Source organism: Ranitomeya imitator, chromosome 3, assembly GCF_032444005.1.
Source record: "Ranitomeya imitator isolate aRanImi1 chromosome 3, aRanImi1.pri, whole genome shotgun sequence".
In the NCBI taxonomy this organism is placed as follows: Eukaryota; Metazoa; Chordata; class Amphibia; order Anura; family Dendrobatidae; genus Ranitomeya; species Ranitomeya imitator.
In genome coordinates, this window is record NC_091284.1 from 770,900,833 (window position 1) to 770,925,490 (window position 24,658).

General features: G+C 45.1%; 1 protein-coding gene across 1 annotated transcript in view; it reads right to left on the reverse strand.

Annotated features, from left to right (window-relative positions):
* Window positions 1-24,658, reverse strand: part of RNF17 (ring finger protein 17) — a 341,311-nt gene that overhangs the window by 26,685 nt on the left and 289,968 nt on the right. The window contains exon 24 of the mRNA XM_069759912.1: window positions 18,976-19,101. Within this exon, the coding sequence (XP_069616013.1) occupies window positions 18,976-19,101 (126 nt within the window). The remainder of the gene's footprint in view (window positions 1-18,975; window positions 19,102-24,658) is intronic.

The window sequence follows — 24,658 nt, forward strand, 5'->3', positions numbered from 1 at the left end:
GGAACGAATCTTTTCACACCTTGTATGAATCCATACCTCGGAGAATTGAGGCTGTAATCGCTGAAAAAGGTGGACCTACACCAGATTAAACTAACTGTTGTTGATATTTCCAAGTGTTTCCATCATTTTGTCCAACACACACACATACATATATATATATATATATATATATAGCCTGTGAAATTATATATATATGAACAGCATGTTAATTGTAAACAAACGAGCACAAACTAATAACGGGGCGGGAGCTGTGTCCCCCAATGAATGAAATTATATATATATGAACAGCATGTTAATTGTAAACAAACGAGCACAAACTAATAACGGGGCGGGAGCTGTGTCCCCCAATGAATGGCTCGGAGAAAAGGATTTCACGGTGAGTACCCAAAAATCCCTATTTCTCCTTCGCCTCATTGGGGGACGCAGACCGTGGGACGTCCCAAAGCAGTCCCTGGGCGGGAACAACATCAGATCAGACCCTGTGTAACGCTACTTACAAGTGCGCCACCGCAGCCTGCAGAGTCCGCCTGCCCAGACTCACGTCTGTGGAGGTCTGGGAATTATGGTGCTTCAAGGGTGCATGCGGGCTGGATGAACCCGCGGGAACAACATCAGATCAGACCCTGTGTAACGCTACTTACAAGTGCGCCACCGCAGCCTGCAGAGTCCGCCTGCCCAGACTCACGTCTGTGGAGGTCTGGGAATTATGGTGCTTCAAGGGTGCATGCGGGCTGGATGAACCCGCAAAGTTGACAGACGCGCTTTGCTGACGCCTGGTGTCTAGAATCCAAGGAACCTCGATCGATCGAATGGAGTGAAGATAGGCTGACGTCTAACACGGAAGGACTTCTGGATGTGTAAAGAATCCACCAGACTAACATGGCCGAGGACACGGCTAAGCCCTTCCTGAAAAAACGCCAGGAAGCCCAAATGGGGTGTCCATCCTCTTGAAGGACTCCGTCCCCGACACGTACTTACTCAGGGCTCTCATATTGTCCAGGGAATGGGGCACCCATTCCGTTTTGTGGGCTGCAGCTGAAAGAGAAGGAAGAACGATGCCCTCGTAACAGTGGAAGTACGATACCCCTTTGGAAACAAGGGACGGGGACGGGCTGAGGACAACCTTGCCTTGAGGGAAATAAGGAAAAAAAGATCTGAAGGAACAGAGCGGCCGGCTCTGAAGACTCGTCTGTATTGACCTGGACAACGCTGATGTCCAGGGTCACTGGGGCCTTCCTGTTCCCTAAAGACCCTCGGAACTAGTGGAAAAGGCGAGAAGGATCTGGTATCACAGAAGAACCAGAGCATGCACTACGATGGCTATTGGGTCACGAAGCCGAATCATGAACTCGAGTACATTGGCGTTCAGGCTGGACGCCATCCGATCTACATCTGGAGTGCTCCAGTGAAGGCAGATATGTTGGGAGACTTCCGGATGAATTTCCCACTCACTTGAGGCGAGATCCTGGCGGCTGATAAGCTGCCGCCCAGAGCTGTACTCACCGGATGATAGATCTCGGCCCATCAGAGAGGGTGAGGTACGTAGGTTAAGGTGTCTGACCGCGGGTACCTGGTAGATGATAGATGTATTGCACAGTCGTGATAATATCCAACTGAATTTGGATGGGGAGACCTGCCAGAGAGCATTGGGCCTGCTGTAGGCGCAGAGGTACCGTTGGGATCCCCAGAAAAAAACTGATCGAAAGACTGGATTCCCGAAATAACCAGAGGCCTTGAGATGGGACGCTCCGTAGTTACTAGCAACCATTGAACCAGAAGAAGGGATCTCCCCCGGATGAGAAAGATGCTCAAAGATTACCCTTTGGAAACCTGTTTGACCTGTAGAAAAAACAAGCAGAGAGAAGGGAACTGCCTCCATTGCTATTATTCTACCCAAGGATACTCATAGCAAATCGGATGGAATAAGGGCAGGTACAGACTGGGGCTGAAATTCAGCTCTGTCTTGAGGACCCGCATCTTTTAACGACGTAGCAGAAGAGATAGCCCACGACCAGACAGGCCGCTCTGGCATTTGCCAGAATTTCCTGCTGGCCATTCCGGCCCGGAAAGAGGGGATGAGTGACCAAGTGCAGGGGCTCCCTGTTGAAAGACCACGGCCTTGTTTCAAGGGAGGATTCCAACCCTCTGGAGGTGTCCAGGATCGTCCTTAAAAAGGATATCTGCTGGGCTGGAAATGAGGAAGACCTGTCTGAGTCTATTTGCTAGCCCAGGTGAGGAAGTGTATCGTAAGGTACATATGTATAGACGGGTTCAGCGTAATCCTGGAAGTCTACCAGATAGGAGAGGACGGCCACGCACCCAGAGTGCATGACAGCCGTCATGAAAATGGCGAACACTTTTCTTTTGGAGCAGTAGCAAAGCCGAAGGGCAAGGTCGTGACTTGTGAAGGTAAGCATCCCGAATGTCGATGGATGCCTGAAAAAAAAACTCCAGCTTTTCCTATTGAAGTGATGGCCGAATGGGGGAACTCCATCCAAAGGAGGATGACCTTTTCGAAGCATGTTAGAAGTTAGAGTTCCAGGATCGGTCTTACCTTTCGGTCCTCTTTTTGGAACCAAGATCCCTCAGATCTAGACTGTCCTGGACAACCCTTCCACTGTTGGTTGGATCCATAGGACCCTGCTATCCTTTGTGCCCACGTGGGGAACACTCCCAATTATTTACCAAATAAGCAACCACTCTGTAAGGGAGTGATGACAGAGGTTTTGTTTTTTTTAAACGCAGAGTATGCTTCCAATCTCTGATCCATAAAGCTGAATGAAATGGGATTCGCTGCAGACAGCGTCGCGCAACTAGCCGCATTCAAAGAGGCATGCACCAGAAAAGCCTCTCGCTCAAGAGATTTGAATGGCCCGCTGTACTGTCTCCGGAGGAGAGATAAATGATCTGAAACAAACAAATATAGACCAACACTGGAACCAAAAAACTTCATAGACCAAGCACCCTATGGTGACGTGTATAGCATATTTTACATAGGACACTCATGTGTTGCGGACACTGCTCAATCTTTCTGTAAATGAAAGTAGCTAAGGTGTCCAACCAGTAGACCATTGGTCTGGTAACCTGTGTGGGCTAAGGAAGGGTAAAGCGCTAAACTCGATGCCACAAGACGGAACGAGTCATTGTCTGACAGTCCATGGTATTTTTAAAAGATGATCCATCGGGCAGGAAAACTGGTAGGTGCCAAGTAGCGAAGTGCGCAGTTGCATCCGCCAGTGAGGAAAAGAACCCATCTCTTGAGTTGCTGCTGTCTTTGAACGTGCAGAGATAAAAAGGATGAACTCTCAATCAACCAACCTCTTAACAGGGAGGTGGAGAGGAATCATCCGCCTCCTCGCATCATCCGCTAAATAGTGGTGATGCAGAGGGGAACTGCTCGGATGTCAAAAAGAAAGGCATCTGTACAACTACGGGGATCAAGTTCCCTGGAGGGCCGGGTTGACATCAGGCCCGGTGGTAGCAGAGTATACGTAGAGGGGACACTCCATGTGCTCATTTGATGATGATGACGTGAGGAGATCGGTGTCCTTTGAAGGACCCGTCGCCCAGAGTATACGTGAGGCGACCACTCCATGTGCTCTTTTGATGATAGTGTGAGGAGTTCGGTGTCCTTTGAAGGACCCGTCGCTCAGAGTATACGTGGAGACGACACTCCATGTGCTCATTTGACGATGGTGTGAGAAGATCAGAATCCTTTGAAGGACCCGTCGCCGCAAGTATACGTGGAGGCAATACTCCATGTGCTCATTTGATGCTGGTTTGAGGAGATCGGTGTCCTTTGAAGGACCCGTTGCCCTTAAACAGTTAAACCAGGCATGGCATCTCATGACGCTTGAAGAAGAGTCTGTTTCTAGAGCAAGTCCATTTGCGATTATTCATGGTGTTAACCATTGCGCTACCATGTGCTCACCAGTGAGTCGCTTATCCGGACGCTCGCTGTCCAGGAAAATTGCAAATGCACTACTAAGGGTTTCCGTTTTTGAGGGACCCTGCGTGATCTAGAGGAAGACCTTGTCAAATTACAGAGATTGTGGCCTAAATGTGTGAATAGATCCTGTTCTGAGGCTCTATGATAAGTCCAGATCCGAGGCGATGTCTGATTCGTTTCTAGAATACATGTGGCCCCTGCTAGCCTAAAGCTCCCATGTAGGGGAGGATCTATGTATATTGGTCTTGCGAGCACTTCAAACCTGAGGGTTCAATCTCTTGTCAGAGAAGCCATGGATTACGTCAGATGCGAAGCCCCATGGGGGGAGCTAGGTACTCTGGGAAGAGCTGGGATCGGCGGCGGTGGAGGGCTCTTGTGCTCATTTGAGCTAAGTACTCTGTTAAAGGCGGCTGGCTTCTGGCTGGTCATGACTTTAAGAGCAGAGAAAAAACTGGTCATGAGTCTCTTTAAACTAGGGAACCTTTAAGACCAGGGAATGCTGGTCATGTGTCTTTAAGGCCAGGGAAAAACTGGACATGTACCTTTAAGCCCAGAGACTATTGGGCATGTGCCATTAAGACCAGGGAATGCGGTCATGTACCTTTAAGACCAGGAAATGCTGGACGAGTGCCTTATAGACCAGGGATTGCCAGTCACTTGCTGGTCATGCGCCTTTAAGACCAGAGATTGTAGGTCGTAAGCATTAAACAAACAGGGAACGCTACTCCCTTATATGCTGCCGATGCGCGCGGGGAAGGGGTGCGGAGGGAGGGATTGCTGTCTCCTCACCCGGATTCTGAGTCCCTCATCTGGAATAGCGCTGTCTTCAGTGCTGAATACCGCCGATGCGTGCAGCAGCCACTTCCGGATGAGCTTGTGTCCGGCAAAGGCAGGAGGACGAAGATGGCCGCCGAGAATAGAGTTCTCATCCTGAATGAGAGGCGCCTGTATAAGGAGGCGGAGCCTGAAGAATGGCCTGGCAGGGGGGCGGATATCCGGGTTGCGGCCTACACAAACCCGAAGCCGGGGGCTAAATTTTTTAAGCCAACCGGCGCCGAATGAGGGAAAACTGGGAAAGAAGCCGCCGATTGCGCAGAGCCCTCCACGGCTCGAGTCCCGGCACTTACCCCAGTATGCAGCTTTGTTCAGCAGGTCAGAAAGTACAAAGATCCTGTGCTGTTGCTGCTGTTTGGATGGTGCAGGGATAAGAAAAGTCCTCAATCCATCGTCCCTTTGGAGGTGGAGAGGAACCGTCCGCCTCCTTGTACCATCCGCTTTTCGTGGTGGTGCAGTGGGGGCTGCTCGGACACCACGCTGGAAAGTGCCTCTGAACAGCCGAGGGTAAAACCTGGTGGGCAGGGCTGAATGCCCGGCAATAGGCCTGGCTGCAGAAGAGGATACTGGAGGTGACACTCCAGTGCTCATCTGATAAGGGAGGGGGGAGATCGGTGCCCTTGAAGGTGCCCGTCGCCCCTAGAATCAGCTCAGGCAGTGGCTTCCCACGTCGCAGGAGAGGATACAGAGAGGTAAAACTCCCGTGCTCGCCTGTTGTTGGATTGGGGAGATCGGAACATGAAAGAATCCGTCGCCCCATTCGTCTGTTGTAAAGGTAGAAAGTTTTTGGGGTCTGAATAGCAGACCAGGCCGTGTGCCTCCTACGGACACTAAGCAAGAACTGGTTAGCTGAGAGCCAGCAGGAGGGTGTATACTGCAGGGGAGGAGCTAACTTTTTTTGTATCACTTAGTGTCAGCCTTCTAGCGGCAGCAGCATACACCCACGGTCTGTGTCCCCCAATGAGGCGAAGGAGAAAGACTATTTGATGTTGTTTTCAACCTGAATGGTGTCATAATGCGACCGTCCACGCTGAAAATTATGGGAGAATGAGGTGCTGCGAGTGCAGATTTTGTCACAGTGATCTCATTGAGGTCACTGCAGTTCATCAAGCACCTCACAGAGAAGTGCGTGAACACAGCTTCAATGACCGGCGGTGACCTCTATGACGTCACCGTTCGTCATTGCAGCTGCGCTCACAGCAAATCATTCTCCCATGGATTATGAGATGAATTTTGACGTGAGACAATATGGCTTATCTGCACTTCAGACAGGTGAGGGATATGGTTATTTTTAATTATTATTTTTTTTTTTACAGGGGACATGGGCATCAATGGATTAGACATAACGTGAGTATTTTGTTACTTATTATTTATTTATTTTATTTATTTATTTTTTACAGGTGACAAGGTCTTTAATAGAATGAGTACAACAGTTTTTTATTTTTAAATAACTATGTAAAACGGGGTGTAGATTTTCATTTTAACCCCTTCATGACCCAGCCTATTTTGACCTTAAAGACCTTGCCGTTTTTTGCAATTCTGACCAGTGTCCCTTTATGAGGTAATAACTCAGGAACGCTTCAACGGATCCTAGCGGTTCTGAGATTGTTTTTTCGTGACATATTGGGCTTCATGTTAGTGGTAAATTTAGGTCAATAAATTCTGCGTTTATTTGTGATAAAAACCGAAATTTGGCGAAAATTTTGAAAATATCGCAATTTTCACATTTTGAATTTTTATTCTGTTAAACCAGAGAGTTATGTGACACAAAATAGTTAATAAATAACATTTCCCACATGTATACTTTACATCAGCACAATTTTGGAAACCTTTTTTTTTGCTAGGAAGTTATAAGGGTTAAAATTTGACCAGCGATTTCTCATTTTTACAACGAAATTTACAAAGCCATTTTTTTTTAGGGACCACCTCACATTTGAAGTCAGTTTGAGGGGTCTATATGGCTGAAAATACCCAAAAGTGACACCATTCTAAAAAATGCACCCCTCAAGGTACTCAAAACCACATTCAAGAAGTTTATTAACCCTTCAGGTACCTCACAGCAGCAGAAGCAACATGGAAGGAAAAAATGAACATTTAACTTTTTAGTCACAAAAAATATCTTTTAGCAACAATTTTTTTATTTTCCCAATGGTAAAAGGAGAAACTGAACCACGAAAGTTGTTGTCCAATTTGTCCTGAGTACGCTGATACCTCATATGTGGGGGTAAACCACTGTTTGGGCGCACGGCAGGGCTTGGAAGGGAAGGAGCGCCATTTGACTTTTTGAATGAAAAATTATCTCCATCGTTAGTGGACACCATGTCGCGTTTGGAGAGCCCCTGTGTGCCTAAACTTTGGCGCTCCCCCACAAGTGACCCCATTTTGGAAACTAGACCCCCCAAGGAACTTATCTAGATGCCTAGTGAGCACTTTAAACCCTCAGGTGCTTCACAAATTGATCTGTAAAAATGAAAAAGTACTTTTCTTTTCACAAAAAAATTCTTTTCGCCTCAATTTTTTCATTTTCACATGGGCAACAGGATAAAATGGATCATAAAATTTGTTGGGCAATTTCTCCCGAGTACGCCGATACCTCATATGTGGGGGTAAACCACTGTTTGGGCACACGGCAGGGCTCGGAAGGGAAGGCGCGCCATTTGACTTTTTGAATGGAAAATTAGCTCCAATTGTTAGCGGACACCATGTCGCGTTTGGAGAGCCCCTGTGTGCCTAAACATTGGAGCTCCCCCACAAGTGACCCCATTTTGGAAACTAGACCCCCCAAGGAACTTATCTAGATGCATATTGAGCACTTTAAACCCTCAGGTGCTTCACAGAAGTTTATAACGCAGAGCCATGAAAATAAAAAATAATTTTTCTTTCCTCAAAAATTATTTTTTAGCCTGGAATTTCCTATTTTGCCAAGGGTAATAGGAGAAATTGGACCCCAAATGTTGTTGTCCAGTTTGTCCCGAGTACGCTGATACCCCATATGTGGGGGTAAACCACTGTTTGTGCGCACGGCAGGGCTCGGAAGGGAAGGCACGCCATTTGGCTTTTTAAATGGAAAATTATCTCCAATCATACATCATGTCACGTTTGGAGAGCCCCTGTGTGCCTAAACATTGGAGATCCCCCACAAATGACCCCATTTTGGAAACTAGACCCCCAACGGAACTAATCTAGATGTGTGGTGAGGACTTTGAACCCCCAAGTGCTTCACAGAAGTTTATAACGCAGAGCCATGAAAATAAAAATTATTTTCTGAAAAATGATCTTTTAGCCTGCAATTTTTTGTTTTCCCAAGGGTAACAGGAGAAATTTTACCCCAAAAGTTGTTGTCCAGTTTCTCATGAGTACGCTGATACCCCATATGTGGGGGTAAACCACTGTTTGGGCACATGCCGGGGCTCGGAAGTGAAGTAGTGACGTTTTGAAATGCAGACTTTGATGGAATGCTCTGTGGGCGTCACGTTGCGTTTGCAGAGCCCCTGATGTGGCTAAACAGTAGAAACCCCCCACAAGTGACCCCATTTTGGAAACTAGACCCCGAAAGGAACTTATCTAGATGTGTGGTGAGCACTTTGAACCCCCAAGTGCTTCACAGAAGTTTATAATGCAGAGCCGTGAAAATAATAAATACGTTTTCTTTCCTCAAAAATAATTATTTAGCCCAGAATTTTTTAATTTTCCCAAGGGTAACAGGAGAAATTTGACCCCAATATTTGTTGTCCAGTTTCTCCTGAGTACGGTGATACCCCATATGTGGGGGTAAACTACTGTTTGGGCACATGCTGGGGCTCGGAATTGAAGTAGTGACGTTTTGAAACGCAGACTTTGATGGAATGGTCTGCGGGCGTCACGTTGCGTTTGCAGAGCCCCTGGTGTGCCTAAACAGTAGAAACCCCCCCAAAAGTGACCCCATTTTAGAAACTAGACCCCCAAGGAACTTATCTAGATATGTGGTGAGCACTTTGAACCCCCAAGTGCTTCACAGACGTTTACAACGCAGAGCCGTGAAAATAAAAAATCATTTTTCTTTCCTCAAAAATGATGTTTTAGCAAGCATTTTTTTATTTTCACAAGGGTAACAGCAGAAATTGGACCCCAGTAATTGTTCCGCAGTTTATCCCGAGTATGCTGGTACCCCATATGTGGGGGTAAACCACTGTTTGGGCACATGTCGGGGCTCGGAATTGCGGGAGCACCATTTGACTTTTTGAATACAAGATTGGCTGGAATTAATGGTGGCGCCACGTTGCGTTTGGAGACCCCTGATGTGCCTAAACAGTGGAAACCCCTCAATTCTATCTCCAACACTAACCCCCCCACACCCCTAACCCTAATCCCAACTGTAGCCACAACCCTAATTCCAACCTTAACCCCAACACACCAATAACCACAACCCTAACCCCAACACACCCCTAACCCTAACCACAACCCTAATTCCAACCCTAACCCTAAGGCTATGTGCCCACGTTGCGGATTCGTGTGAGATTTTTCAGCATCATTTTTGAAAAATCCGCGGGTAAAAGGCACTGCGTTACAACTGCTCCAATAGAAAATCGCAGTTGTAAAACCGCAGTGAAATGCGCAGAAAAAACACGGTAAATCCGCCATAAACCCGCAGCGGCTTAGCACTGCGGATTTATCAAATCTGCAGCGGAAAAATCCGCAAAGGACCAGAATACGTGTGCACATACCGAAACCCTAACCCTAGCCCTAACCCTACCCCTAGCCCTAACCCTACCCCTATTCTAACATTAGTGGAAAAAAAAATAAAAATATTTTTTTATTGTCCCTACCTATGGGGGTGACAAAGGGGGGGGGGGGGGGTCATTTACTATTTTTTTTTATTTTGATCACTGCGATAGATTATATCTCAGTGATCAAAATGCACTTTGGAACGAATCTTTTCCATTTTAGAAGATGGCGGCACCCAGGGAGAAGACGGACGGACTCCGGCAGGATCGGTATGATGGGGTGGGGGAGCACGGGGGGGGGGAGGGGGGGTTTGAATCGGAGCATGGGAAGGTGGATCGGAGCGCGGGGGGGGGGGGGTGTGTGTGTGTGTGTATGTGGAACGGAGCACGGGGGGGGGTGGGGGGTGGAACGGAGCACGGGGGTTGGGGGGGTGGATCGGAGTGCAGGGGGAGTGATTGGAGCACGGGGGGGGGGTTGATTGGAGCACGGGGGTGATCGGGCAAGAGCACGGGGGGAGCGGAGCACAGGACAGACGGGAGCCGGAGCAGTGTACCGGACAGATCGGTGGCTTGGGGGGGCGATCGGTGGGGTGGGGGCACATAAGTGTTTCCAGCCATGGCCGATGATATTGCAGCATCGGCCATGGCTGGATTGTAATATTTCACCAGTTTTAATAGGTGAAATATTACAAATCGCTCTGATTGGCATTTTCACTTTCAACAGCCAATCAGAGCGATCGTAGCAACCGGGGGGGTGAAGCCACCCCCCCTGGGCTAAACTACCACTCCCCCTGTCCCTGCAGGCCAGGTGAAATTGGAGTTAACCCTTTCACCCGATCTGCAGGGACGCGATCTTTCCATGACGCCACATAGGCGTCATGGGTCGGATTGGCATCGACTTTCATGACGCCTACGTGGCGTCAAAGGTCGGGAAGGGGTTAAATGAAGGACTTTAGTCTGGATGTGTCTTCTTTACAATAGGACTATAGGGCTACTAATAGAGAGGCATCTTGTAGACGAAGGTGACCAAACCCACAAATATTACCTCACTTGCCACTGCCACAGGGCAAGTGGGGAAATCTAGGCTAAGTGCCAGATTTGATCATATCATTGGGCTGTATGAAAAAAAAAAAAAATAAGAAAAGAAAAAAGACTGTTTAATATCTTAGATCAATCTGGATGTGGCAATTCCAATTATTGGTACTTTTTTGTTTACTTTTGTTTTTAGTTTGTAGTAGAAAAACCTGTTAACATTACTTTTTGTAAATTTTGTTATTTTAATATTTAGTGCCAATATACTCATGTATTACAGCATTTTAGACCTGTCAGTTTTACACAGACAGGAGCCATAGCCAATTTCCATTTTTGCTCTTTATCCTCCCCTGCTTCCAAGAGCCATAACTTTTTTTATTTTTCTGTCCATATACTAAGAGGATTTAATTTTGTGGGACGAGTTGTACTTTTGAATGGCACCATTCATTTTAACACATATGGTACTGGAAAACATATTCCAAGTGCGATGAAATTGCGCAAAAAAGTGCAATTCCACTATTGTTTTTTTATTTACTATGCTCCCTATAACGTGAAACTGATCTGACAATACGATTCTCCAGGTCAGTAGGAGTACGCAGATACCAAACACATAGTGCTCTTCTATGCAAGTGGTAAAAAAAATTCCGAAATGTTGCAATTTTCCGAGAACCATAACGTTTTCATTTTTAGGTATCTGGGGCAAATGATACAATTTTACGGTAGATACGGTGTTTTAATCGCCTCTTATTGTACCGTTGCAGCTGCCAATAAAATGTAATTCTGGGGTTTCAATTTTTTTTTCCTCATTACGCCATTTACCAATTTGATTAATTTATTTTATATTTTGATAGATAGGACATTTGTGGGGGTAAATCACTGTTTGGGCACATGCCGGGGCTCGGAAGTGAAGTAGTGACGTTTTGAAATGCAGACTTTGATGGAATGCTCTGTGGGCGTCACGTTGCGTTTGCAGAGCCCCTGATGTGGCTTAACAGTAGAAACCCCCCACAAGTGACCCCATTTTGGAAACTAGACCCCCAAAGGAACTTATCTAGATGTGTGGTGAGCACTTTGAACCCCCAAGTGCTTCATAGAAGTTTATAATGCAGAGCCGTGAAAATAATAAATACGTTTTCTTTCCTCAAAAATAATTATTTAGCCCAGAATTTTTTATTTTCCCAAGGGTTACAGGAGAAATTGGACCCCAAAAGTTGTTGTCCAGTTTCTCCTGAATACGCTGATACCCCATGAGTGGGGGTAAACCACTGTTTGGGCACACGTCGGGGCTCAGAAGGGAAGTAGTGACTTTTGAAATGCAGACTTTGATGGAATGGTCTACGGGTGTCACGTTGCGTTTGCAGAGCCCCTGGTGTGCCTAAACAGTAGAAACCCCCACAAGTGACCCCATTTTAGAAACTAGACCCCCCAAGGAACTTATCTAGATATGTGGTGAGCACTTTGAACCCCCAAGTGCTTCACAGACGTTTACAACGCAGAGCCGTGAAAATAAAAAATCATTTTTCTTTCCTCAAAAATTATGTTTTAGCAAGCATTTTTTTAGATTCACAAGGGTAACAGGAGAAATTGGACCCCAGTAATTGTTGCGCAGTTTGTCCTGAGTATGCTGGTACCCCATATGTGGGGGTAAACCACTGTTTGGGCACACTTCAGGGCTCGGAAGTGAGGGAGCACCATTTGACTTTTTGAATACGAGATTGGCTGGAATCAATGGTGGCGCCATGTTGCGTTTGGAGACCCCTGATGTGCCTAAACAGTGGTAACCCCTCAATTCTACCTCCAACACTAACCCCAACACACCCCTAACTCTAATCCCAACTGTAGCCATAACTCTAATCACAACCCTAACCGCAACACACCCCTAACCACAACCCTAACCCCAACACACCCCTAACCCTAACCACAACCCTAATTCCAACCCTAACCCTAAGGCTATGTGCCCACGTTGCGGATTCGTGTGAGATATTTCCGCACCATTTTTGAAAAATCCGCGGGTAAAAGGCACTGCGTTTTACCTGCGGATTTTCCGCGGATTTCCAGTGTTTTTTGTGCGGATTTCACCTGCGGATTCCTATTGAGGAACAGGTGTAAAACGCTGCGGAATCCGCACAAAGAATTGACATGCTGCGGAAAATACAACGCAGCGTTTCCGCGCGGTATTTTCCGCACCATGGGCACAGCGGATTTGGTTTTTCATATGTTTACATGGTACTGTAAACCTGATGGAACACTGCTGCGAATCCGCAGCCAAATCCGCACCGTGTGCACATAGCCTAATTCTAAAGGTATGTGCACACGCTGCGGAAAACGCTGCGGATCCGCAGCAGTTTCCCATGAGTTTACAGTTCAATGTAAACCTACGGGAAACAAAAATCGCTGTACACATGCTGCGGAAAAACTGCACGGAAACGCAGCGGTTTACATTCCGCAGCATGTCACTTCTTTTGTGCGGATTCCGCAGCGGTTTTACAACTGCTCCAATAGAAAATCGCAGTTGTAAAACCGCAGTGAAATGCGCAGAAAAAAACGCGGTAAATCCGCCATAAATCCGCAGCGGTTTAGCACTGCGGATTTATCAAATCCGCAGCGGAAAAATCCGCAGAGGACCAGAATACGTGTGCACATACCGAAACCCTAACCCTAGCCCTAACCCTACCCCTAGCCCTACCCCTAACCCTACCCCTATTCTAACATTAGTGGGAAAAAAAAAATTCTTTATTTTTTTATTGTCCCTACCTATGGGGGTGACAAATGGGGGGGGGTCATTTATTATTTTTTTTATTTTGATCACGGAGATAGATTATATCTCAGTGATCAAAATGCACCTTGGAACGAATCTGCCGGCCGGCAGATTCGGCGGGCGCACTGCGAATGCGCCCGCCATTTTGGAAGATGGCGGCACCCAGGGAGAAGACGGACGGGACCCCGGCTGGATCGGTAAGTATGATGGAGTGGGGGGGACCACGGGGGGGGGATCGGAGCACGGGGGGGGGGGGGGGAATCGGAGCACGGGGGGGGGGGGGGATCGGAGCACGGGGGGGGGGGGGGAATCGGAGCGCGGGAGGGGTGGAACGGAGCACGGGGGGCTGGAATGGAGCACGGGGGGGCTGGAATGGAGCACGGGGGGGTGGAACGGAGCACCGGGGGGTGTGGATCGGAGTGCAGGGGGGGTGATTGGAGCACGGGGGGGGGGTGATTGGAGCACGGGGGGAGCGGACAAGAGCACGGGGGGGAGCGGAGCACTGGACGGAGGGGAGCCGGAGCAGTGTACCGGCCAGATCGGGGGGCTGCGGGGGCGATCGGTGGGGTGGGGGCACATTAGTATTTCCAGCCATGGCCGATGATATTTCAGCATCGGCCATGGCTGGATTGTAATATTTCACCCGTTATAATAGGTGAAATATTACAAATCGCTCTGATTGGCAGTTTCACTTTCAACAGCCAATCAGAGCGATCGTAGCCACGAGGGGGTGAAGCCACCCCCCCTGGGCTAAACTACCACTCCCCCTGTCCCTGCAGATCGGGTGAAATGGGAGTTAACCCTTTCACCCGGCCTGCAGGGACGCGATCTTTCCATGACGCCGCATAGGCGTCATGGGTCGGATTGGCACCGACTTTCATGACGCCTACGTGGCGTCATGGGTCGGGAAGGGGTTAAATTATTATTTTTTAAAATCCTTTTTAAATTTTGCTTTATATACATGTCATTATACAGGAAAGAATATTTCTTAAAATTTTTTTGCTGCAAAGTCCAATTTCTCGTTGATTTCGAATGTTTTATTGTATATTTAGAAAGGATCGTAAAAATCGGAGAGGAGGAGGGGTTTGTCTCTATGTAAAGTCTTGTCTAAAGTCCACTTTAAGGGAGGATATTAGCGAAGGAAATGAGGATGTCGAGTCCATATGGGTCGAAATTCATGGAGGGAAAAATGGTAACAAAATTCTCATTGGGGTCTGTTACAAACCCCCAAATATAACAGAAACCATGGAAAGTCTACTTCTAAAGCAGATAGATGAAGCTGCAACCCATAATGAGGTCCTGGTTATGGGGGACTTTAACTACCCGGATATTAACTGGGAAACAGAAACCTGTGAAACCCATAAAGGCAACAGGTTTCTGCTAATAACCAAGAAAAATTATCTTTCACAATTGGTGCAGAATCCAACCAGAGGAGCAGCACTTTTAGACCTAATACTATCTAATAGACCTGACAGAATAACAAATCTGCAGGTGGTTGGGCATTTAGGAAATAGCGACCACAATATTGTGCAGTTTCACCTGTCTTTCACTAGGGGGACTTGTCAGGGAGTCACAAAAACACTGAACTTTAGGAAGGCAAAGTTTGACCAGCTTAGAGATGCCCTTAATCTGGTAGACTGGGACAATATCCTCAGAAATAAGAATACAGATAATAAATGGGAAATGTTTAAGAACATCCTAAATAGGCAGTGTAAGCGGTTTATACCTCGTGGGAATAAAAGGACTAGAAATAGGAAAAACCCAATGTGGCTAAACAAAGAAGTAAGACAGGCAATTAACAGTAAAAAGAAAGCATTTGCACTACTAAAGCAGGATGGCACCATTGAAGCTTTAAAAAACTATAGGGAGAAAAATACTTTATCTAAAAAACTAATTAAAGCTGCCAAAAAGGAAACAGAGAAGCACATTGCTAAGGAGAGTAAAACTAATCCCAAACTGTTCTTCAACTATATCAATAGTAAAAGAATAAAAACTGAAAATGTAGGCCCCTTAAAAAATAGTGAGGAAAGAATGGTTGTAGATGACGAGGAAAAAGCTAACATATTAAACACCTTCTTCTCCACGGTATTCACGGTGGAAAATGAAATGCTAGGTGAAATCCCAAGAAACAATGAAAACCCTATATTAAGGGTCACCAATCTAACTCAAGAAGAGGTGCGAAATCGGCTAAATAAGATTAAAATAGATAAATCTCCGGGTCCGGATGGCATACACCCACGAGTACTAAGAGAACTAAGTAATGTAATAGATAAACCATTATTTCTTATTTTTAGGGACTCTATAGCGACAGGATCTGTTCCGCAGGACTGGCGCATAGCAAATGTGGTGCCAATATTCAAAAAGGGCTCTAAAAGTGAACCTGGAAATTATAGGCCAGTAAGTCTAACCTCTATTGTTGGTAAAATATTTGAAGGGTTTCTGAGGGATGTTATTCTGGATTATCTCAATGAGAATAACTGTTTAACTCCATATCAGCATGGGTTTATGAGAAATCGCTCCTGTCAAACCAATCTAATCAGTTTTTATGAAGAGGTAAGCTATAGACTGGACCACGGTGAGTCATTGGACGTGGTATATCTCGATTTTTCCAAAGCGTTTGACACCGTGCCGCACAAGAGGTTGGTACACAAAATGAGAATGCTTGGTCTGGGGGAAAATGTGTGTAAATGGGTTAGTAACTGGCTTAGGGATAGAAAGCAGAGGGTGGTTATAAATGGTATAGTCTCTAACTGGGTCGCTGTGACCAGTGGGGTACCGCAGGGGTCGGTATTGGGACCTGTTCTCTTCAGCATATTCATTAATGATCTAGTAGAAGGTTTACACAGTAAAATATCGATATTTGCAGATGATACAAAACTATGTAAAGCAGTTAATACAAGAGAAGATAGTATTCTGCTACAGATGGATCTGGATAAGTTGGAAACTTGGGCTGAAAGGTGGCAGATGAGGTTTAACAATGATAAATGTAAGGTTATACACATGGGAAGAAGGAATCAATATCACCATTACACACTGAACGGGAAACCACTGGGTAAATCTGACAGGGAGAAGGACTTGGGGATCCTAGTTAATGATAAACTTACATGGAGCAGCCAGTGCCAGGCAGCAGCTGCCAAGGCAAACAGGATCATGGGGTGCATTAAAAGAGGTCTGGATACACATGATGAGAGCATTATACTGCCTCTGTACAAATCCCTAGTTAGACCGCACATGGAGTACTGTGTCCAGTTTTGGGCACCGGTGCTCAGGAAGGATATAATGGAACTAGAGAGAGTACAAAGGAGGGCAACAAAATTAATAAAGGGGATGGGAGAACTACAATACCCAGATAGATTAGCGAAATTAGGATTATTTAGTCTAGAAAAAAGACGACTGAGGGGCGATCTAATAACCATGTATAAGTATATAAGGGGACAATACAAATATCTCGCTGAGGATCTGTTTATACCAAGGAAGGTGACGGGCACAAGGGGGCATTCTTTGCGTCTGGAGGAGAGAAGGTTTTTCCACCAACATAGAAGAGGATTCTTTACTGTTAGGGCAGTGAGAATCTGGAATTGCTTGCCTGAGGAGGTGGTGATGGCGAACTCAGTCGAGGGGTTCAAGAGAGGCCTGGATGTCTTCCTGGAGCAGAACAATATTGTATCATACAATTATTAGGTTCTGTAGAAGGACGTAGATCTGGGGATTTATTATGATGGAATATAGGCTGAACTGGATGGACAAATGTCTTTTTTCGGCCTTACTAACTATGTTACTATGTTACTATATCTTTAAACTGGAGTAAAAGTCTGAAACCACTGTTCTCAGCAACGATCTGGGAGTCAGAGATGCTTCAATTGGTCTTCTATTCAGCACGGTTTCCATCCATTTCGACACTTTCACTGTCACCCAGAACTCCTAGTCTGGTCTGCAAGCAAAATGCTTGGAATTCCCATTGACTCCCATTATACTCGTCACTCCAAACGAGCATTAGGGATTGCTCGGTTCGAGTAACGAGCATCCAAGCACTTTAGTGCTCATTCTTAGTAAATATATGTCATATTTCGTGAAGGGGTTACATTTTTTTTTTTTTTTTACTTTTCACTAGTTTTTATTAGTCTTCTTAGGGGACTTGAACCCGTGATCATCTAATAGTTTGTGCTATATGCAGAAATACCACAATATTGCTGCATATAGCAAAAATCAGTCGCTTTTGAAGCCTGCACACAGGATGGTTTGAGTGGAGCTCTGCAATGAAAGGCAAAGAGGTCTTCAACAGACCTCCCTCTCTTACATGAACCCTTTGGTGCTTTATTCACTTGCTACCAACTTACACTGTCAGGAGTTAAACAGGTCATCATAGCTGGCGAACCCAGAGCCCCCTTCTTCTCACAACGAATTATAGCTGCAGTCAATAAGCACCATGACATCTAAAAGTTTGGCAACAATCAGTGCTATCCGCTTATCACAGATATTGGAGCAGGGAGTCTGCCATGATATACAGCTGACATCTACTGCTGATGGCACCTGCTTCTGCCCGATGAGCTCTACATTTACAGTGGATGTTCGGAAGGAGAGAATTGTTCTTATTTTGAATCAATTTGTTAGAGGTTTTTGCTGTAAACCTGCAGCATGGATGGCACTAAACTAGGAAGCGTCCTGCTCTCCAGTCTTCCCTATCATTCACAGTGATATATAGGCTTGTTGGAAAAAGATTCTGTACAACTTGAATTTTATTCATTGAAATCCGCGGTGTTTGCAAGCATAGGAGTCCATGGGGCAGTGCTACACAACTGACAACTATTGATGCCTGCAGTCATACAGGGAAGATTGTCAATCACTGATATAGGACCGCCCACTGGACTCATGCATACAAACATGCAAGTTTTACTGAAAAATTTCCCACAAAATTGTATTTCAATGTGATCAGCTCCTCCTGCTCTATAACATCCTGCCTGCAGATCAGAAACCATTCTCAACATGACCGGTTCCCTACAATGTACATAATCGAACAGTAGCCTTACAGATTTGCCATTTTGCTAGAACAGGTGCCCACTATTAAACAGGTATGTTTACCAGAGAAAGGACCATCACCTATTATATGTTTAAGCATAAGCTATAAATGTGTAAGACGGGAAACACACCCTAAAGCGTATTAGTCATCAGATTTCTCAATACAAACGGCAAAAATGACAAAAACATTTTAGATCTGATGTATTTATTTTGAAAATCGTATCAGAATGAATGTATAATCCTGATATTAAAACGAGTAACTTAGGAGTCTTACTACAGTGTGAAATTGCTCAGGAATCCAAGTTTATTCAGTCTGATAGCTGCAGCTTATATTGAACGGTGAGACTCTGCAGCGTGGAGAGACACTGAGGAGCTGTCAATCAGGCTAGGTGGGCAGAAACGGAGTTAATCAATTTAAGTTTAACTGCCATTATAATATTATTCATACACAGGCTGAAATTGATTTTCATAGTAAATACACCAGCCTTGTCAGGTCTAAGAGATCCATTTAGAAATGTATCTAATTTAAATTGTGAAAACTGCTGAAAAATCAGTTTATAGATTCAGAATGTTCGCTTTATTTCACAATACACCAGAAATTTATTAGATACTACTACCTACATCAACTAGGCATTTCTCTTTAATAATGTGGTTGGAGAACTGTAAGAGGATCAAATACTTACTATGTTGTTGTTTTGCTCGCAATCTTTGGGAATACCGTAGTTATATACCTTTAAAATGTAAGAGACAGGAGCAGTTCCACAATATATACAAACTGATGCAATACCGTCAGCGTGTTTAGGAGGCTCCTGTAGAAGGCAAAAAATTATTAGCATTAATCATCAAAATAATCTAACACATTGCTATTGAACTAGGAAAAAATTAATCAAAAGTAAACGGTTATACCCAACACAGAAATTTAAAGCGTTTTAGCACATACAATTAAAGTAAGAATAAAAGTATTACACATAAGAACAAAAATGAAACTTATTCTAAAAAAAAACAGGCATACAAAAACCATGGGAATAGACCATGCCACACTGCAGACTATAGCCATCCTACAGCCACAGGTCCCTGGAAATAGAGACCAGACCTTCCAAGGAGTAAGAACTAGACTGGAGTGACATTGCTGTCTGGTATGGCCGATCGCTTAGGCAATAGCGGTCTGAACCGACTCCTCCGTATAGCGTAACCATTGGCTCAGTCAAGTGCTCCTGTGTTCTCTATAAGAGGGACGCTGACAGACTCAAGTGCCGACTTATCTGATCAATAACAGAAGGATCAGCAGTCTAAAACCAGACATGATGAAGAAAAAAAAAAAGAGAGGGATTTTCTCCGACACACCAACCCCGTGAGGTAAAATCAAAAACCTTTATTCGGCATGTCAAGCCATGATTGAAATAATAAAAGAACCTGACGCGTTTCTGGCGCGGTGGTAGCGCCCTTAGTCATAGGATAGAAGAATGGCAAAACATATGATCATATATAGAAATAGCCAATCAAATCCATCAAAGCATGATTACATTAGTATGCACAAGGAGTGTGCCGCGTTGACACCGTGAACAATAAAGGTGCAAAAAAACAAAATATATATATAATCATTTTTTTTAAATTCATTCCTTTCGGGTATTTTTATTAATGTTTGAGTGTCCCTTTAATAATGTATTAACCAAGATCAATAATTCCCAGCAATACATCTATATATTCCACACCATATACAACCCGTGGCAAAAATTACGGAATCACCGGCCTTGGAGGATGTTCATTCAGTTGTCTAATTTTGTAGAAAAAAAGCAGATCACAGACATGGCACAAAACTACAGTAATTTCAAATGGCAGCTTTCTGGCTTTAAGAAACACCAAAAGAAATCAAGAACAAAAGATGTGGGAGCCAGTAATGGTTACTTTTTGTAACCAAGCATAGGGGAAAAATAATGGAATCATGAAAAACAAACAAACAAAACACTCCAACACATCACTAGTATTTTGTTGCACCACCTCTGGCTTTTATAACAGCTTGCAGTCTCTGAGGCAAGGACTTAAGGGGACACCGTCACCTGAATTTGGAGGGAACAATCTTCAGCCATGGAGGCGGGGTTTTGGGTTTTTTGATTCACCCTTTCCTTACCCGCTGGCTGCATGCTGGCTGCAATATTGGATTGAAGTTCATTCTCTGTCCTCCATAGTACACGCCTGCGCAAGGCAAGATTGCACCTTGTGCAGGCATGTACTACGGAGGACAGAGAATGAACTTCAATCCAATATTGCAGCCAGCATGCAGCCGGCAGGTAAGGAAAGGGTGAATCAAAAACCCCAAAACCCCGCCTCCATGGCTGAAGATTGTTCCCTCCAAATTCAGGTGACAGTGTCCCTTTAATGAGTGTCCCACAGGACTCTTCATCAATCTGGCTCCAACTTTCTCTGATTGCTGTTGGCAGATCAGCTTTGCAGGTTGGATTCTTGTCATGGACCATTTTCTTCAACTTCCACCAAAGATTTTCAATTGGATTGAGATCCGGACTGTTTGCAGGCCATGACATTGACCTTATGTGTCTTTTTCAAGGAATGTTTGCACAGTTTTGCTCTATGGCAGGATGCATGATCATCTTGAAAAATGATTTAATCATCCCCAAACATCCATTCAATTGATGGGATAAGAAAAGAGTCCAAAATATCAACATAAACTTGTGCATTTATTGAAGATGTAATGGCAGCCATCTTCCCAGTGCCTTTACCTGACATGCAGCCCCATATCATCAATTACTGTGGAAATTTGCATGTTCTCTTCAGGCAGTCATCTTTATAAATCCCATTGGAACGGCACCAAAGAAAAGTTCCAGCATCATCACCTTGCCCAATGTAGATTCGCGATTCATCACTGAATATGACTTTCATCCAGTCATCCACAGTCCACGATTGCTTTTCCTTAGCCCATTGTAACCTTGTTTTCTTCTGTTTAAGCGTTAATGATGGCTTTCGTTTAGCTTTTCTGTATGTAAATCCCATTTCCTTTAGGCAATTTCTTACACTTAGGTCACAGACTGACTCCAGTTTCCACCCATTTGTTCCTCATTTGTTTTGTTGTGCATTTCCTGTTTTGGAGACATATTGCTTTAAGTTTCCGGTCTTGATGCTTTGATGTCTTCCTTGGTCTTCCAGTTTGTTTGCTTTTAACAAACTTCCCATGTTGCTTGTATTTGGTCCAGATTTTAGACACAGCTGACTGTGAACAACCAATATCTTTTCCAACATTACATTATTCTGATAAGCACATATGAACCCAAACCATAAATTGGAAAAATATAAATCTTTATTACATTTCAAAAAAATACATAGAAAAACCACACAAATATTAAAAGAGTAGGAAACCCAAAAGGCACCACAACCCACATCTACGACCATAAGAGGCTGCACATATCAAAAATCCCCAATAATTATTCCTCAAACAGCTATATAGCTGCAAGAAAGCATCCCAAAGGCACAATCAATCTACACTGTGTGCAGAATTATTAGGCACGTTGTAGTTTAGAGGATTATTTTTTATTACTGATCAATAACTATGTTCTCAACCCAAAAGACTCAAATATCAAAGCTTAATATTTTTGGAAGTTGGAGTGTTTTTTTTTTTTAGATTTGGCTATCTCAGGCCGGTTTCACACGCTCAGATAATTCCGGTACCGGAAAAGATCGGTACCGGAATTATCCGTGTCCGTGTGGCCCTACGTTTCTGTGGCACATCAGTGTGGCACACGTGCGGCCGCGATTCATATCTTCCCTGCAGCAGCGTTTGATGCAGAGAAGATATGAATAATAGTGTTTAAAATAAAGATCTATGTGCCCCCCGGCCCTCCCACCCCCCCGCTGTTCTGAAAATACTCACCCGCCTCCCTCGTTGGCTGACGCTGCTTCCTGTTCTGGCCGCATCTTCTCCTGTATGCGGTCACGTGGGGCCGCCGATTACAGTAATGAATATGCGGCTCCACCCCTACTGAATCGCGGCTTCAGCACCAGTGGGGGGACAGCGCTTAATGTAGCGCTGTCTCCTGTACGGCACACGGACTGCACACGGACAACGTCCGTGTGCGGTACGTGTTTTACACAGACCTATTGACTTTAATGGGTCCGCGTAATACGTGCGCTCCCACGAACACTGACATGTCTCAGTGTTTGGCACACAGAGACACGGTCCGCAAAAAAATCAATGACATTTGCACAGATGCATTGATTTTTATGTGTCTACATCTGTCAGTGTCTCCGGTACGTGAGGAAACTCACCTCACGTACCGGAGACACTGACGTGTGAAACAGGCCTTAGGAGGATATCTGTTTGTGCAGGTAAGGCTAGGTTCACACTGCGTTAGTGCAGTCCGTTCAACACATGCTCCATCTGTGCTAGTGGTGACGGACCCGAAAACGCTGCAGACCGCGTCCGAGGGTCCGTCACAGAATGACGGCACATCGCTAACGCATGCAGATTATGACATGCGTTAGCGATGCGCTACATAATGGCAGTTAATGGGTGCGCTAACGCATCCGTTACATAGCGTTAGTGACGCTATGTAATAGGTGCCGTCAGTGCATTGCCATTAACGCAATGTGAACCTAGCCTAAGGCTGGGTTCACATTGCGTTATGGCAGTCCGTTAGACGGACTTCGTTACACTGTGGCATAACGCGGTGTAACGTAGTCCGTTAAAGCTGCCATTAACCCCTATTATCGGGCGCATCGCCAACGCATGCCATAATCGGCATGCGCTAGCGATGTGCCGTCATTCTGTGACGGACCCTCGGACGCAGGCTGCAGCGTTTCCGGGTCCGTCACCACTAGCACAGATAGAGCATCTGCGCTAGCGCGATCGCATAACTCAATCTTTTTCGGCACTTGCGTTAACGCAGTCCGTTTAACGCATGCGTTGAACGGACTGCACTAACGCAATGTGAACCTAGCCGAATTACTAGGCAACTTAATAAAAAACAAATATTCCTATCTCACTTGTTTATTTTCACCAGGTAAACCAATATAACAAAATTTAGAAATAAATATTTCTGACATGCAGAAACAAAACCCAAAAAAATTAGTGACCAATATAGCCACCTTTCTTTATGATGACACTCAGCAGCCTTCCATCCATCCATAGATTCTGTCAGTTGCTTGAACTGTTTACGATCAACATTGCGTGCAGCAGCCACCACAGCCTCCCAGACACTGTTCCGAGAGGTGTATTGTTTTCCCTCCCTGTAGATCTCACATTTTATGAGGGACCACAGGTTCTCTATGGGGTTCAGTACAGGTGAACAAGGGGGCCATGTAATTTTTTCTTCTTTGAGACCTTTACTGGCCAGCCCTGCTGTGGAGCAGTTGCAGGCATGTGATGGAGCATTGTCCTGCATGAAAATCATGTTTTTCTTGAACGATACGGACTTCTTCCTGTACCACTGCTTGAAGAAGTTGTCTTCCAGAAACTGGCAGCAGGTCTGGGAGTTGAGCTTCACTCCATCCTCAACTCGAAAATGTCCCACAAGTTCATCTTTGATGATACCAGCCCATACCAGTACCCCACCTCCACCTTGCTGGCGTCTGAGTCGGAGTGGAGCTCTCTGCCCTTTACTGATCCAGCCTCTGGCCCATCAAGAGTCACTCATTTCATTAGTCCATAAAACCTTTGAAAAGTCAGTCTTAAGATATTTCTTGGCCCAGTCTTAACGTTTTATCTTATGTTTCTTGGTCAAACGTGGTCGTTTTTCAGCCTTCCTTACCTTGGCCATGTCCCTGAGTATCGCACACCTTGTGCTTTTTGTTACACCAGTAACGCTGCAGCTCTGAAATATGGCAAAACTGGTGGCAAATGGCATCTTGGCAGCTTCACGCTTGATTTTCCTCAATTCATGGGCAGTAATTTTGTACCTTTTTTGCCCAACACGCTTCTTGCGACACTGTTGGCTATTTGCCATGAAACGCTTGATTGTTCAGTGATCACGCTTCAAAAGTTTGGCAATTTCAAGACTGCTGCATCCCTCTGCAAGACATCTCATAATTTTGGACTTTTCAGAGCCCGTCAAATCTCTCTTCTGACCCATTTTGCCAAAGGAAAGGAAGTTGCCTAATAATTAAGCACATGTTATATAGGGTTTTGATGTCATTAGACAACACCCCTCCTCATTACAGAGATGCACATCACCTGAATTACTTAATTGGTAGTTGGCTCTCAAGCCTGAACAGCTTGGAGTAGGACAACATGTATAAAAAGTATCATGTGATCAAAATACAACTTGCCTAATAATTCTGCACACAGTGGATACAATAATGACTACCATTCCTGTCCGGACGGATAGTTAATATAGTACAAAAATAAAGTTTACCTCCTGT